Source organism: Festucalex cinctus, chromosome 2, assembly GCF_051991245.1.
Source record: "Festucalex cinctus isolate MCC-2025b chromosome 2, RoL_Fcin_1.0, whole genome shotgun sequence".
Lineage (NCBI taxonomy): Eukaryota > Metazoa > Chordata > Actinopteri > Syngnathiformes > Syngnathidae > Festucalex > Festucalex cinctus.
The window spans coordinates 32,842,611-32,860,045 of record NC_135412.1 but is presented as its reverse complement, the minus strand read 5'-3'; the positions used below and the strand labels follow the sequence as shown (position 1 = coordinate 32,860,045).

General features: G+C 39.4%; 1 protein-coding gene across 1 annotated transcript; it reads right to left on the bottom strand.

Moving 5' to 3' along the window:
- Positions 1–15,208: 15,208 nt before the first annotated feature.
- LOC144015103 (somatostatin-1B-like) lies at positions 15,209–17,080 on the bottom strand. Its single transcript, XM_077515420.1, has 2 exons — positions 16,755–17,080; positions 15,209–15,771 (listed from the first exon to the last, which is right to left on the bottom strand). Exons 1-2 carry the CDS (start codon positions 16,860–16,862, stop codon positions 15,538–15,540), a joined length of 342 nt encoding a protein of 113 aa, XP_077371546.1. The 5' UTR covers positions 16,863–17,080; the 3' UTR covers positions 15,209–15,537.
- Between the last annotated feature and the right edge of the window lie 355 nt (positions 17,081–17,435).

Genomic DNA, 17,435 nt, shown 5'->3' with positions numbered 1-17,435 from the left:
CTCATTTAAAAGTCCCCAAAAATAAAGGTCAATTTTTATTATTTTTAGTACACATTTTAAGGGCCTGGCTTATTCTACTAAATGCATACTGTTAATGTATATGTAGAAGGCGCAGCTGTGAGTTGTCACAGAAAATAAAATAAGGGTTACAATCGGTTTGTTTATCAATCCAATTCATTCCTCTTTTGCTGTAGCTCATAAATTAACATATTTACTCCTTGGATACTTTCTCAAAAAGTATTATGCATCTCTTTCATTAATGTAGGAGTCAAATTGTGTTAAAATGTACAAAACTGTGGAAATTTCACTACCCCAACTCCTCTAATCCTACAATTGTACAGCTATCCTTTATATGGAAATGACAAAAGAAAAGGGATAGAATAAGTAATGTTAAGACTAATATTAATGCAGAATAAGTCACTGTTTATTACTGTTCAAACAATAGGTAGTCGTTAAACGATCCCCCAAACAACAAATAGCAATGATGAACATTGCTTTGGAGGAGGTAACAAAATGTGTAAATTGTTATTCATATGCAAAAAGACTGGTTGGATATTGATGCAAATCAGACAAGACTCACACAGCTAATTATTTCAGAGCCTGCTCTCGTGGGAACTAAATGGTGGTGAGATGGTTAAATAAAAGCCCCAGAACAATGACTACGCTTTTTCCCTCCCATTGCTTTCAGCAGACGATCTCCTTTTGTTCGGATATAATCACAGCATAACATTAGTCATATTAACAACACTTTCCAAGTGAACGTGGAAAATACTTGATGTTTGTAAGTTTGTCATCTGTGCCTGCCCAATGCTTAAAATGTAAGACTTCATTACGATAAGATATATAATGGCAGAGTATGAAATGATGTCTGTTTTGATAGAATGCACATAGTGACCCAACACTCAAGCGGTGTGTACGGGCCTTTCAGCAGTGCAAGTTTCACATTTTGTAAGCGTTTAATACCCAAGCATTTTCCGGCCAGCAGTGAATTACTATAATCATCCACATAAACATCATTGTTAACTCCCGTTTGCAAATGACCTCTCTGATGGTGCTCTTTCAAAATGGTGCCATAAAATTTCGCCGCACCCTCATGACTGTGAAGTGCGAGCTGGGGTGATGTTGAGCAGCAATGCAAGGCACGTTTTGATGGCAGATGTTTTTTCTGTTTTTTGTTTTTTTTTGTTTTTTAATGATATCCAGACCAGCTGCCACTCTGCATTTGACACTTCAGAATGTCACCGTCTGACTCTAAACAAATACTTCCTGAAAAAATATCTGCTATAGTCATAAATAACGTATTGAAGGTTTTTATTTTATTTTTTTTATTTTTATTTTTTTGGTAACATTCAAAGCTCATTACTCATTCGGGTCTGCCAGCTCATATTCCTTTCCTCTGGTCGGGAAAATACATTTTGAAGATTCAATAGGCAGCTTTTATGTCTATCATTAGGCACTAGTTGTATGGTTATACATCGCAGTCAGAGTAATTAAATCAGTGTTTCCAGTTATTTGCAGCTTTTCTCAACACTGATTGAAAAGTTGCAAAATGCTGCTGGGTGACATGATGTTCTAATTAGCAGGTTTGTGACATCATAGCATTCTGTTAGATGTGTCAGCCCTTTCACACATGCTTACTTGTGACATGCTCATCATCCATGCTTTCATACAGATGTGCTACTTTTACATTGAAGTAGTTATACTGAAAATATCAGTGGCAGTTTATGCATTTGGTACTGCATTTGGTACCTGGGCCTTCAGTGATCACTTATTTATTTCTTTACTGAGGACAGTGAGGACTAGGGGTGTGAATTGCCTAGTACCTGACGATTCGATTCGTATCACGATTCACAGGTCACGATTCGATTCGATACCGATTAATCCCGATACGAATTTATAAGTCGATTGTTGCGATTTTTTTCATTCAAATTTAGAAAATACTAATCAGTAAGCTTGTAGAGTGTAAGATTTATATGAAAATGTATTATTTATTTATCTGAAATTTCAGTCTTATAGAGGTTGTAATCTGTTTCATGTTTGAACAGCATTAAAATAAAATATTAAGGCTTAATGTTCCGTTCATATAACATTCTTCCATGCTCAAGGTGTGAATCCTAACCCGAAGTCAGACGTTTTGTTGAATATTTTTCCATTAAAAATGGAAGTTTAAAAATCGATTCACACACACACACACACAAAAAAAAGGTAATGATGATAAGACGTTGAATCGGTAAGGCTACCGAATGAACAATTCTGAGCTCTTTAAAAAAAAATAAAAATAAAAAAAAAAAATAAAAAAAATAAAAATAAAAAAAAAATTCTATTTTTTTTTATATTGAATCGATTCGAGAATCGCGCCATGTAGTATCGCGATATATCGCCGAATCGATTTTTTTTTTTTAACACCCCTAGTGAGGACCATCTCTTAAGCCCACCACTCCCACTTTACAGTATATGTTCCAGTATATCATCCATCCATCCATCCATTTTCTTGACCGCTTATTCCTCACAAGGGTCGTGGGGGCTGCTGGCGCCTATCTCAGCTGGCTCTGGGCGGTAGGCAGGGGACACCCTGGACTGGTTGCCAACCAATCGCAGGGCACACGGAGACAAACAACCATCCACACTCACACGCACACCGAGGGACAATTCGGAGCGCCCAATTAACCTGCCATGCATGTCTTTAGAATGTGGGAGGAGACCGGAGTACCCGGAGAAGACCCACGCAGGCACGGGGAGAACATGCAAACTCCACCCAGGAAGGTCCGAGCCTGGACTCGAACCGGAGACCTCAGAACTGGGAAGCGGACGTGCTAACCACTCGACTACCGTGCCGCCTCCAGAATATCATTTTCCTTAAAATTGCCTTAAATTAATGGCAAATCTCAATTCACCTAATTTCTAGTTCTGATTGTAAAACAGTCACAAGAAGGCAGTTGATACTAATTTCGGCCACCGTCGTGAAATACATGGTGGTAATCCCCCCATCCCTAATCAAAATCATCAATGACTGTTCAGAATCAATGTTTATCTAATAACATGACATAAACCTAAAACATTAAAATAAAATTCTTTATAGTGACCAGAGATGTTGATTATTAAATGTATTAATCTATGCTGATTGCTACAGATGAGTTTTGCTAGTTAAAGTTTGTTTTGCTCCGACCAACCAAAAATGCTGACATCACCATGGGCGAGCTGAATTGTTCAGGAAGAAAATAGATATGTTTGTGTAACTAAACTGTAATAAATAAATAAATAAATAATAAGTCAAACTTAGGGGCTCGACACACGGGAGGCGACGTCGCTCGCTCTCCATTCATTTCCTATGGAAGCAAGGCGACAAGGTGAAAATCGCCTTCCTCCCTCCCCCTTGGCGACACGCGATATTCGTGCATGTGAATAATCGCGCGCGTACACGTCGACGTGCACTTATAGGTCTGCGAGGCGATACTAGAAAGTTTTTTTGTTTTTTTTTTTAAACATTTTTAAACACTTTTGTCGCGTCGCCGAAGCTGTCGCTGAAGCTTCAACCAATCAGCGAACATTTCATTGTCGAGCCAATGAACGCAGGGCATGCTAGACAGTGCGATACACGGCAAAATGGGAGGATCTAATTTTAGCAGTCCGACCATCCAGTTTTATATGATACTTCACTCAATGATTTCCATGACGTGGACAGGACACTTAGCAACAATAGTTGAGTTAATTCCAGTAATACATTGTGAATCTTCATCCTCGAACTATGTTGTGGAACATCCGTTTACAATGATTCCCTCCAATTTAATAGCCAATCAAACCTGTTGTCAACAAGCCGCGCTAGAGGGTGACGTCAGTCGCTGCCGCCGTCGCAACTGCTTGTCGCTTCCCGTGTGTGCAGTTTGACATGGGAGGTGACACGATACGTAATTCGCTGTCGCTTGTCGCCTACCGTGTGTCGAGCCCCTTATTTTGACAATTTATTTAGTTTCCAGTACCAGGTTTTTAAACCACCAAGCAGTGACATGCTTCTGTAAAAGTGCAAAGTGCCACAACTTATTTTGAAAAGCAAATAACAAGAAAAAAAATGTCTTCAAGGATGACACACCTCTTGCTTTTATGCTTCTCCGTCCCCATATTGACTTTTATGGCTGCTTTGCCCTGACCACGTTCACATCACACCGGTAAAGTGTGCAGAAACCGTGAAACGAGTCTCAACTACTTTTGGCCAAAAATTGTGCTCTTTCTTCCATTCAATATTAAAAGATGTCTGGCATTTGGGCATTTTTGCTACCGGTGCTTTTTTTTTTTTTCTTTCTTTCTTTCTTTCTTTCTTTCTTTCTTTCTTTCTTTCTTTCTTTCTTTCTTTCTAGCGCTGCTGTCAAAGAAGATGGCGCGGAAATATGCAGTCAGATAGCCACGTGGAGCTTTGTTAACATTTATTGAACCAATGATATATGAGATTTTGAACTGAAGTTGAGACAAACATGGGGTTGGGCTGATGTTGGGTCACATAAACTCAACCGAGGCTCATTTTCTTTGAAAAGGCGGACAGCCCAATGCCCGGCTTCAGGTTCCGTAGGACGCAGGGCACATCACTGAAAATTAGGACTGTCCTGCCTAAATCCGGATGTGTGGCCACCCTGCAGAAAAAAGTGGCCTACCCACCAGCTTGCTAACATGTAGCATGTTAACAACCAATGTGGCTCCAAAATCTTAATTTGAGAACAGCTCTTGCATCTGGACAGATGTTACTGAGGTAGAATGCCAATACACAACAATTATGTGCCACAACATTGTAAGATAGTAAATTGAAGACAGAAAGTACATGCGAGCATGCGAAAGATGGCCGACATGCATATCAATCGCTAATGCTAAATGCAAATTTGGTGAACTGTTCAATAGTGCTAAACAATACAATGCACTCGCCATTATCAACGTTTTGTGCTTGGTCCCGACAGCTATTAGAAGCAGGCTGCGCCGTTTATCTCGTGCCGGTCACGCATTGTAACACTGGAAATATACCAATAGAAAAATCACTTGGGTTGTCTGACTGGCGATCGCAGTGATACATTTCCCATGATTTCCATGGCACCAATTTGGTGACCGCTGATGTAAATGCTCAGTGAGCTTAACTAAAGAATTGAGCCCACCCCTTCACTGGAGCAGGGACAGGGGCTTGCAGAGGCTGCAGCCAACCGGGTGGTGGCCCTGGGCATTCACAGCAAACCCAGCACCACCTCCACACCACAAATCATTTTTCATGGTCATGTTTGTATATGGTTGTGTATTTACAGGCATGTCGAAGAAGAGGGGCATCAAGGTGAGAAAACTTCCATCTGTATACATTTTATTCATGTGAGTCCTCACATAGCACCAGTACATCCATTATTGGCATTTCAGCTCTGCAACAACTTTTCAACATTCACACACATTTTATGAGGTAATGCCAATTTCTTCAGTTAGACAAAACCAAGGCTATATCTTTTTATACAACTCTTGTTCTTTTAATGAGGTGTATGTGCACCTAATGAATGTTGACTGTGTTCAAACACATTTGTTCAAAATGTGTCTTGATTAAAGTAGCTTTGTGTCAAATTATGGATGAGAGCGATATTTCAAGCTTAGACCTTTGCCAAGTGGCTCTGAATGTCACTGAAGGGCTTGACACTCAAATGCCACAATGATTAGACAACCCAGGACGGCGAACTAGTCCTTCATATTTTAATGCTTGAATGTTTTATTGACATGATTGTAAAAGAGTAATTGCTTATAGAAAGAACAATCTTGGGTAACTGACACTACACCCATTTTACTTCACTAGCTATCCTTCGCTTTCCTTTTCACATCCTAAGGTCAATATACAATATAGACACAGAAGACAGTAGGGCTGGGAATCTTTGACTGTCTCACGATTCAATTCAATTACGATTTTTGGGTCTACGATTCGATTCAGAATCAATTTTCGATTCTCGATTCAAACGATTTTCGATTCAAAATGATTTGATTGACAAATGATTTCTGCTTCAATTTACAGATATGCACGACGTTGCCATGATCTACTCCAGTCTGCTTTGCAAGACAAAATGACAAATAGAGACCTTAAAGTGTCTTTGTGTTTTTTTTTTGTTTAAACATTTATTAATTTTGTATTCTAAGTGCCCATTTCCACAAAAACAGCATGTGGGCTATAACTGCCTTTTCCCCTTCTTCTTCATTTCTAAATTAAATAAAATCGATTTTTGGATATTAATATTGATTCGATTCATAAATGAGAATCTCGATTCTTTTATGAATCGATTTTTTGGCACACCCCTATTAGACAGACAACCCGACAGACAGGTACAGTTGTTTTACACACTACTGTGCAAGCCTCAGTAAAACGTATGATGACAAAATTCCTTTTTTTAATTCTCTAAAATTCTCTGCTGTGTATGTTCTCAGTGAAAACTGCACCCACAATAAACCTACTGCTAAATGACTACCAGTATACACTATACAAATATAAAAAGTATATTTAAAAAGTAAACCTTGATGAATAGATTCCTCAATGAAATTGAAAGTCTCCATTAAAGTACCAGGGTGCTGGATAATGACTTCATGGCAGGTGCTCTAATGAACTTGCAAAGCACTATAGCTAGTTTAGACATACGTCACAAGTGAGGCCCATTTACAGGACATTGGTGCTGCATGCGCTTGTGCTTGTAGCATTAATAATTGAAACAACTTGCACCCACACGTGCATGAAGACCAGACTTGCAGGGACGCAAGGAGGATGATGGCTGTCTGTGTGCTGTGCTCCCACTTGTGCTCGCGCTACCGTGCCTTCAACAAAGTGCTTCCTTCGAGGAAGTCAGCCAGTCATTAAATAAGCAGCAACCAATTGAAAAGATGAAAGAGCAGCAACTGTTTACGTCTGCAGAGTGCACAAAAGATGAGACCAGAGCCTTGGAATATAACAAAGTCTGGTTTTGAAAGCTTTCTGCTTTATTATGCGTGTTGTTCATTTCCTTCTGCTGGCGTCAATCTTGCGGCGATGTGGTATCTGTTTGAACATCTTGGACACAAAATAAATCCTTTTCCTCATCTCATCAGTTACTTTACGAGAGTACAGTATTTCCTTTGCCATCTTCATCCCTCTGCTCAACCTCCACCTTCCACCCTTGTTTTACTTTTCAGGGGCTACAATCACAGTCCCTTCAGCTGCCCAAATGTTGTAAATTGTAATTATGGACTTGAGTAAGTGGGGCTGTGTCGCCTGAGCTGAGCACTGAGGAAATGTAGACTAAGTCCACTGTAATTTGCTTGTCCGCTGTGACTGCACAGAAGTGGTAAGGAAGTGTGCTTTTGCACAGCATATAACCCACTATAAATGAAGGCAGTTTTAAAATTGTATACTCTTCTTGAGTGACATCAGCTTTGATTGACTAAAGCGATTGTCAGGATCTCCTTTGCTAGCCTAATAGCAATTAGAAGCACTTACCAACATTTACAACCTAAATGATTTTTTTTTTTTTTTTTTTTTTTTTTTTTTAGTACGATGAGCATGATGCAAGGTAAGCATTCAGGAATTTCTGCTTACTATTGAACCATGCTCTGACCTGGCTGTGTTCCCTCCCACAACGGTGCAAATGCATTCTTTTATCTGTGCTAGTCTAGCAAAATACCAAATGAAAGAAACTCGACACATGCGCACAACAATAAGGCCCAACAGCTTGAAGGCCACTAACAAATGTGAGGAGTTGTTGAGTGGTGTATGGCCCCAATGATTGCTGATGGCAGTACATAACGTGACATTGTCATCACACCGGCCATCGACAGCAAGGGTCGCTCGCTGGCCAATCACAATCAGACTCTCCTTCTACTTTTAGTCAGATATGGAACCAAGCTTAATCCATACAACTATACTGTAGTTATGTGGTCATTGGAAGGAATCCAGTTGAAAAACTCTATATGGTGAAACACATACTGTAGCAGTAAATGAGAAAGAAGGACTTACACCTACCTGTACTTTGCTCCTTCGCTCTCTGAGTTGTGTTCAAAGGGCACTCTGTATAGTTGCTAATGCTATGTTCCTAATGCAGTTGGATTGCATTGTTCAGACGGTTCATGTAAAAAATTTGGGTCTTTTGTTGTGGATGGTGGAAAGAACATATTGTAGTTGTCCTCACTCGATGCGGGAGTCTTGCAATTCTACAAAAATAGAACATGGAGTGACAAAAATAATGTAAGGCTTCAAAGTATATTGGAAACTTGATGTATTGAAACATCTTATTACAAGAATGTAAGTCATACTGTAAACATGAACGTACCTGGTGTTCTCCTCTCTGAATATTTGGTCAACACAGTGGATCAGTTGCCTTTATTTCATCTGAAATAATAATTCTTTGTCTAATATTTCCTCTTCTTGACCACTTCTTACTCTATCCCCTGGGAAACTCCCCGAACTGTCTTATATTGGTTTCCTCACATCATAAGCCACAAGTATGGTCAATCTTGAGTTGCTGAGTTAAGTTACTTAGTTGCTTATCATGCAACACAAGTGCATATCACAGTGGAAAATGTTTTAGTGGTTGTGTCGACAGTGTCTAACAAGGCATGGCTCAGTGGTAGTGGTCATCTTGTAACGTGTGGTGGCTGATCAGCCATGAACGGCGCCGCTGGATAGCAAAAAAAAAAAAAAAAAAACTGGAGAGCAACAAAGGAACTAATAGGATTCCTATAAATTAATAGGAAGCAAAAACAGTAGGCTTCTTGGCGCTACCACGCATCACGATTTCGCGTACAAGTCCACAGCATCAAATACATTGATGGCCAAATGAAAAAGTCCTGCATAGGCACAATAAAAACAAGGAGGCACCACCCTGTGATGCAATGCCACACTGCGGATTGTTACAATCTCACACCCCCGAGGTTGTGTGCTCAATCCCAGGCCATTTTCACCACATCAAAGTATCCTTGAGCAAGATACTGAACCCCCAGTTGCTGCTGATGCGTCATCAGCAGGTGAATGCATAGTCAAAATGTAAAGCGCTTTGAGGGCCTAGCAAGGTGGAAAAGCGCTACATAAATGAAGTATCATTTATCAAGGTTAAAAGTGCTTAAGTGCTTGAGTTGTTGGAGCAAGATGTTGGACCCGGAATAGTCAACTAAAGCCTGGTTTATACTTCTGCGTTTGCTCTTGCGTTAATAACCGGTGTAGATCTCAATTAACTTGAAGTGCCGCGTAGTGCGCACGTCGCCAATTCTTGCACGCCGTAGATGGTGGGACGTAGCGTCGCTCGTGATTGGTCTGTTCAATGGCGTACTAAGCTTTTTTTTTTTTTTTTTTAACATATCAAAAAATGAACTTTGATATAAACAATGGTTGCTACTGCTTAGCTGTAGCAATTTAGAATAGAAACATAAGTTACTGTTCCAAAAGCCACAATGAGTTAGACTTTATGATGCATTGCCCACCATGTTTCAGAACCTGCCCTGGTGTTATTGATCAAAAACGATCCCAGATGAATTAATGTTGAGGCTTTCTGTGCTGGATTCCATTCCTGATGTCAGGCCCATTACTCTTTCAATTTGGTCCGCCACGGGTGCCTTTTGCCACACATAACAAATACGGTCATTTCCTCACTAATTCAAATCCAGCCTCAGGTTGAGCAATTCAGCCGGGTGACCATGAGGCCCGAAAGCTGCGCACCGTGACATTGGTGCCAGGAAGCAATGATGAGAAATGGCACACAGGTGCGGCGCTTGTCACTGATTCCTTCATTATGTTGCTTTGCCACCATTACGCCTCCAATTGCTCACAATACAGGGCCAACACAGGACTTTTAAACGCCAACGAACACACTGGACAAGTATTCTACAAACCTGCGAGAGACTGGCTCACATTTCTATCAAATGATATAACAATGGTGACAGACCATGACTCAATAACATGGTGGGGGGGTATGGGAGACGGTCAATTTGGAATATAGTTGAGACATTTTCTGGTCTGTTAGACTGAAGAAAAATTGTATTAACACGACACATGGATTTCCAATATAAGCAATGGTGTTGACGGCAGTGAGTTCCCATGCCATTAATTCACAGAAGACATCACTGTCGTCTATGCTGCACTAACATTTAGGATGTGTGTTGGTGCGTGTGTGGGGGTTGGTGTGTGTGTGTGTGTGTGTGTGTGTGTGTGTGTGTGTGTGTGAGAGAGAGAGAGAGAGAGAGAGAGAGAGAGAGAGAGAGAGAGAGAGAACATGCTTGAGTGCATGTCTGTGTCACGGCCTGACCATTTGACATAATAGTATTTTGTGTTGTTACAGCAACTGCAATCAGGTGTATTGCCATGCCACAAGGGCCCAATTGTCCTGAAAATAGTCTTAAGCAGGCCATTGTGAAATCCTCATCTGGTACTGTGGCAACAAATCTATTATAGGTGCAAAGGCTACAACAGACAAGGACTGCTCTGGTCCTCGTAAGCAATCACAGAAGTGTGATTAGATGTATTGTACACATTGCAGAGGACTTTGTATTGCTTCAAAAGTAAATTCTATAGCATCTTGTGGCTCTTTCCTCGCTCTCTGCACTCTTATCCCTTTAATGACTCTGCTACCACGAGTAGCTCCCGGACAGGAACAAAACAAGTAAATCTAAAAAAACGTAATGAACTGTGATTTGTTCAAACTCTTTATTGTGATGTTTGCAACCCACTCTGATAGAGAGAAGTAACACAAATAACTCCTATGATAAGTGCAAGATGTTCTGTTTCAATTCATGTAGTGCATCAAAATAAGTAGGAAAAGTAAAACAATATCAATATATCAAGTTTAATTTGGTGGTTTCAACACTTTGCTTATACAGTGCATAAAGTGCTGCTACTGGTTATCACTATTGGCTCACATAATTTTAAAGCAGCAAGAAATTATTTTCAAAAGCAGGGTCAGGACTCTTGAGTAATATAAATAATAATTGTAAAGTACTGAAAAATATGTTTTTACAATAACAATTGCCACTCAACCTTTTACTTTGTGGTTTAAATCTTGAACGCACAAGTTGAAATGAGTGCACTAAAAAACATTTAACTTCATAATTTTACATGCTGCAAATACAACTAACGGGTATTACTTTTGCTTAAATAGTACACATCATACTAATGACATTGCAACACACTCAAATGACTGTAACATCTTGTGATATTTACATTTTATCTCATGTGTATAGTTTATTCAAATGCTACTGTATATTTAGTACCGTATGTAATTGTTTCTTCCAATGTAAGTTTCTTGACTAAAATGTCATTTAATTTCATTCATGAACAAAACCAATTGTTTTGGTCATTTTAATGCTTAATTTCTGACTTAATTTGGGTTTAAAGAAATTCATTCATCAGTTATTCCTGTTCAATATTACTGTTGCAGCAACAATAGAACATTCACGTACAACGTTTTGGCTAGGAACACATTGCACTTTTTAAAATGTCATTATTAATAACAATCTTGCAACCTGTGTTTTAGCCCGTGCTTAAGGCCACAGCCCTGCACATTGGCGTCCAAATTTGAAGAGGGTCACCATACGTGCCTAGCATTTAAGATCTCAATTCCTCATGTGGGAGGCAGCTCATTTTCTGGGGCCCAAGCTTTAGCAGTGAAAGAGCACTCAGGACCCTGTAATGATCCGCTTATCTTAGCGAGGGCATTGCGCACTTGAATAAGCCATCAGCCGTCATTTGTCTCTGCTGGGGAAAAACAAGCTCTCCATTCCCATTGCTGAGGCAAACAAGAAGAGAACTGCCAAAGCGAAATACATCAAAGATACTTCAGCATGGTGTGAGAGAATGCAGAGAGCTTTCAGTCCGAGCTATTCTTGATGATATGACCGCAAAATGGTATCTGCTAAATGGAGGTAGAAATGGATCATCAGCCAAAAGTCACCAACAACTCAAGTACTATACAAAAATACACACTCTTTACTTGCACTGGTAATGGCCCTTCCCCAAAGTAATAAAAAAATGTGCTCTATTTATGTATTGTACTCCACAATGCTGCAGTGCTGTGCACATAGGCCATCCAAAATTTCACAAATTAACAAAGTAAGCCTGACTGACAGAGATGGATAACACCGCTATGGGCATGGCATCCTGTTGCCAGGATAATAAAATCCATTTCACCTTAACATGACTTCCAGCTACATTCTCAAACAAGAATTCCTTTTAGAGAGCATGGACAGTATGTAAGATGTACTTCCTTACTTACTCACCTTTATCTCCTAGCAAGTTTAGCATCATGCACAGTAGTATAATATTTCATTCATCAATTTTCTATACCGCTTATTCTCACTAAGACCACAAGTGTACTGGAGCCTATCCCAGATTATTCAGGCAAGCGGCGTGGGACACTGATCGCAGGGTACATATATCAACCATTTGCACTCACATTCACACATAAAGACAATTTGGAGTCTTCACTGACCAAATATTCAGGTTGTTGGAATGTGGAGGAACTGGAATACCTGGAGAAAAAAAATGCCAAAATGAGTCAAACCCCCAATCTCCAAATAATGAAGATGATGTGCTATACTTTGTCAATGTGCCGTCCAGTTGAGGTAACCTTAAAATAGAATTTATTTCCAATGGCTACCACCAAAGCAACAGTGATCTATAAGAAATGTTTCTAGTCTAAAAGCAGCACTTTTTTTTTTTTTTTTTTTTTTTTTTTTTTTTTTAAATTCTTATTAACCCACTGGTCTGGTGTACGACTGCCAATTCCTGTAGTTCAATTAGCACACACATATTTCAGCATCCGTTCCCGATACTTTGCAGCATTCCTGGGGCTGTGCAAACAAAGTTGACTGCAAACAAAACAATTCACACTCTAAAATAATGACTTCATATTTTGCCTTATGAAACTTTAGTGTAAAAGTTTTTGCAGTTATGGTTTCGTTCACTTTGAAGTTGTTTTTTTATTCCTCCTGTTAGGATCGGCAATGAGACTATTCAAGCTGCCCGGTCCTTTCTGCCTCATTCAGATCAAAAGGAAGGCAAACAAAATGCTTGGCTTGCAGGCATCCGCTTTGATGTTGGCTCCTGTGCACGATCATTTGCGCTCTGTTGAATGACCAGCACTTCAAATTGTATCGCGTTTAGAATCTCAAGTCTTGGGTTTTCTATTTCGCAACATTCTGACATTTTGTATAATATATTATTAAGTACCTTCGCCAATTGCCCAAGAGGCTCTATTTTCTATAACTGATCTTTTTTATTTTTTTATTTTTACAGGGGTCACTAAAGGTGCTTGGCCTTGACAAGCATTGGTGGAGGTCCACTTGCCAGGGGTTCCCCAACTTTTTAGGTCCAGGTACCCCTCTTAATCCCACCACCAATTAAACATACAAGAACTACCGTCTGCACCTCAAAATGCCATAGAAATTATTTTTTAACAATTCAACCTAAATATTTATCACCTGTTTAATAGAAAGGATCTTAACCATATTCAGTTGAATTAAATTAAATTATTTATCAATCATTGCTGGGTGATGTGCACTACTTCCACTCACAAAAATGGTTGCAAATTGAAAGTAGCATTTAGAAAGCCCAATTTCAATGAAGCTGGGACGCTGTGTAAAATGTAATGTCTTTGTGATATACATATTGCCCAATATTGCAATGTCAAAGATTTTTCAATGTATTGCCCAGCCCTATTTTCAATGGAAGACAGGTCTGGAGACCAAACCAGCACTCGCATTCTTTTACCACAAAGCCACACTGTTTAACCCGTGCAGGTTGTGTACAGGCAATAATATTCACCTAGAATATAGACTCAATTTCTGAAAGAATCTCTACTTTTGTAACATTTTTTACCGCTTTGATTCAGGTCCCCGACTCCCACGTGTTAGTGATCAATTCATTTTGATATGAGTCGACGCTTGCCAGTATGAAAGAAAAACGGGTGTCGTGATCCACGCAACAGCCAAAGGATGTAATTACATGTCTTTGAGCACTTACTCACCATCTTGTGACTGTCTCCTTAGATTTTGCAAGATGGGTCATTAAAGCGCTTTTCTTGCAAGCCCACACTACACTAACAGAAGAATTAGATCTCTACAACCTTTAATGTTCCAGTCATGATTCAGTCAGTGCTGTGAACAATATTAACTCAACCTTTGCACCTGTGAAACGAACGCATTTCTGAGTCATTATCTCTTATTCATCCTGTTCTGGGCAGTCACAAAGGGATCCAGGAGTGTAGTGAAAACGCACTGTACTTGCATTTCCTCCTTGGTAGCATATTTAAATGTGTCTATTCAGAAAGTTGGCATGCCTCACAGTAAAGTGATTCTGGGTTCAAATCTTTTGCTTAGATGGTGCAGTGGAGTTAGCATGTCTTGGTATTTCACTTTCCTCCCATATTCCCAAATCATGCAGGTATATATAGGTTCATTGAATACATTCATTGAATAGGTGTGGATGGATGTGAGGAGTGATTCAATGTTTGTGTTTATTGATTGGCAACCAGTCCAGTCCAGGGTGAACCCTTGTCAAAAATAAAAATGAAAAAAATATATATATACCAAATGGTTTTATTCTGCAGAATGATTGTACTTAAAGTGCTTGTGAGTTTATTAAATGTTATTAGTATAATGAGTAACCGGATGGGCCACTAATAAACACAACATATTCAGTAATAAATCACCATGGAGATGCTTTGCTTTTAAATCCTGTGCATTCACATTACAGTCAGTTGAGCTCTAATGTGTCTGATCGAGAACTAATAGCAAGTCGATGGGGCAGAAACTTTCTGTCTGATCTTTCATGACAACAGGATTACCAACGGACGGCATTCCATAAACTGGAAAATGAATTATTTTCCTTGGGCTTAATGACCTGTGATAAGTCACTGAAGCGCATGGCCGTGAATAATTAATGATGGCCGTCAGAATTGGACAGTAATTACTGAGGACCTGCATCAATGAATGACCTAATGCAAACAGACTTGAAGATTCCTTATTGATTCCTAAAACATCTTTTAAATCTATAATATGGTCACAGTTTGACTGAATTAAACTCATTTTGCTAATGCATTTCTTGATCACATTTGGTGATAATGACACAGACTTGTATGTGTTTTGTTTTTGTTTTTTTTAGTACTAAAAGTCATTGTGTCACTTTTTTATGACTACAACTTTTTACATAGTACATTTCTAAGCCAAAAATAATTGTAAGGAACAATAAAGCTTTGAGGAATACACTTTTTTCCATCCAACACTTCTATTTTCCAAGCAGGTGGAAAGACTGATATATTTATTTTACCATGTCCAAATATTACAAGATTTATTCTTTACCCTGAAAAAGAAAGATGGCACATCCATAAATACATACACACATACATAGGGTATACATAAATAAACAAGTACATAAATACAGTACACGTATTGATAAGTGACACAGTGTGTCCTGTGAAGTTCATCAATACTGCATGTCTGACAGGTGGAGGTGATGTTCACAGCTGAGGTCCACTACAGTTCATGAGGGGCTGGCAGGGGGTGGCCTGCTTGTTTGTTTGTTTTTTTCTGTTAGCAGGAGGTGAAGGTCTTCCAGAAGAAGTTTTTACAGGGTGCCTTGCGGTCACGCTGAGGCAGTGATAGCCTGTTGTAGACAGCCCTCTCCTCCAGGCGCGACCCCAGCGGCTCCTCCAGCTCCTCGGGTGACGGCTCCTCTGGGAGCATGTTGGTGTCCAATGCCCCCTCTAGCAAGCTGGCCACCAGCTTTAGGATCAGCTCTTTGCGCTCTTTGCTGAGCTCCTGTCCCTACAGGAGCAGAGTAACACTGCACATTTAGTTTACGTTTGCACTTTTTGCATGTGACAGTATTGACTTTGTAACATTTCAAAGAGGAATTGGAACAAGAAGTTGTTATAATACATCAATTGAGCAATCGGTCTGTCTGTCCATATTGGACACTACATTAGGTACACCTGCTCTATATAATATGCTTCAATTCAAAAGATACTTCCAGAATTTGTTTTTATAGACATTTACTCTGTTGGTCTTTACACCTTCTCAAGTATATATTTTTTATTTTTCTTTATTTATTTTACAGATTCCAGAATATACAGTTATTTAGCAATATAGTAATTATTCTGGTTAAAAACTGCTTCTAAATATTAGGAACAGTTCTCAGTATAATGCAGCAAATTTGTTATACACTTATTTATAGTTTATGTATATGTGCACGTTTATATACAATTAATACATAGGTATATACATCTATATACATATGTACATTTATTCATATAACACCAGTAAGACTCAATTGTTTTGTTTTATTTATTTTCAGTTTATTTCAATTTGTCTCTCTTGCATTACCTGTAAAAAGTCACATATTGTTACCCTCTTAAAATAATAGCCTGTCTTTTTTTTTTTTTTTTTTTAGCAAAAATTATTTTTTTGCCTAAATCATCTCCTCATTACGCAAATGGTTTCATTTTTTTGTGTTTCCTGAATATGAAAAAAATATTGATTTAGAATTTATTGAAGGTGTCGAAATACGATTTTTTTTTCTAAATAAAACACTTTTTTTAGTCTGTGAAAAGTGGCAAACAAATCAACCTCTGCCAATCACAATAACAACCATGCTTTGAAATAAACACCTCTGTGTCAACAAAAAATAATATTTTATCTCAATAAGCCAACATTTTGCAGGTGTACCTAACGTTGTATGCAGACTAGCCTGTACGTTAACACACTAAAATTGGTTAATGACAGAGGAAAAAAAAGCGCATCATCCTCACCCAGTTCAACCCCTGCATGGGGCTCCTGTCCTCCACAGGAAGCACGGCGGCTGCTCTGACACTGAGCAGAACCCCCATGAAAGCTGCTAACACCACCAGGATCTGCATGCTGGGACTTTGGAGAGAAGCGCTGGGACCAGCCAGGGATCCAGAGCAGGAGATGGCGCAGCGGGAGTGGAAGTCGTATAGGTAGTAGCTCAGCTGGTGGTCACCAAGATTTGGAAGTCGGAGAGGTACTGCTTTGCCTCTATGCCCCTTTTTATACGGCTGTGTGACGTGGAAGGTGGTGGGAGTATGATGGAGTGGGTTTGTGTGTGAGAGTTTACGGGGGTGGGGAAGGGTCAAAGCAGAACAAATGGAAGGAGTGAACAGTTAACCTTCCTGACAAGGCATGTGGTTCATCTGCGGCAACAGATGCATCACCAATACCCCACCAAAAAAAAAAAAAAGAAGCTTAGACGATATATAGTTTAACAAGACTGCTTCACACAGCCAATCCAAAGGTCACTCAAATGTATAAATAACCAAGTGACCACAGACTGACTTGTTGTCAATGATGTGGCGCCGCTACTGATGGGTTCAGTGACACCTTCAAATGACGATCGAATGGTCTGACACGCGACACGACTTCAGGAAATGCACGACAAAATCTACCCCGAGGAAACGTTTCAAAAGAACGAC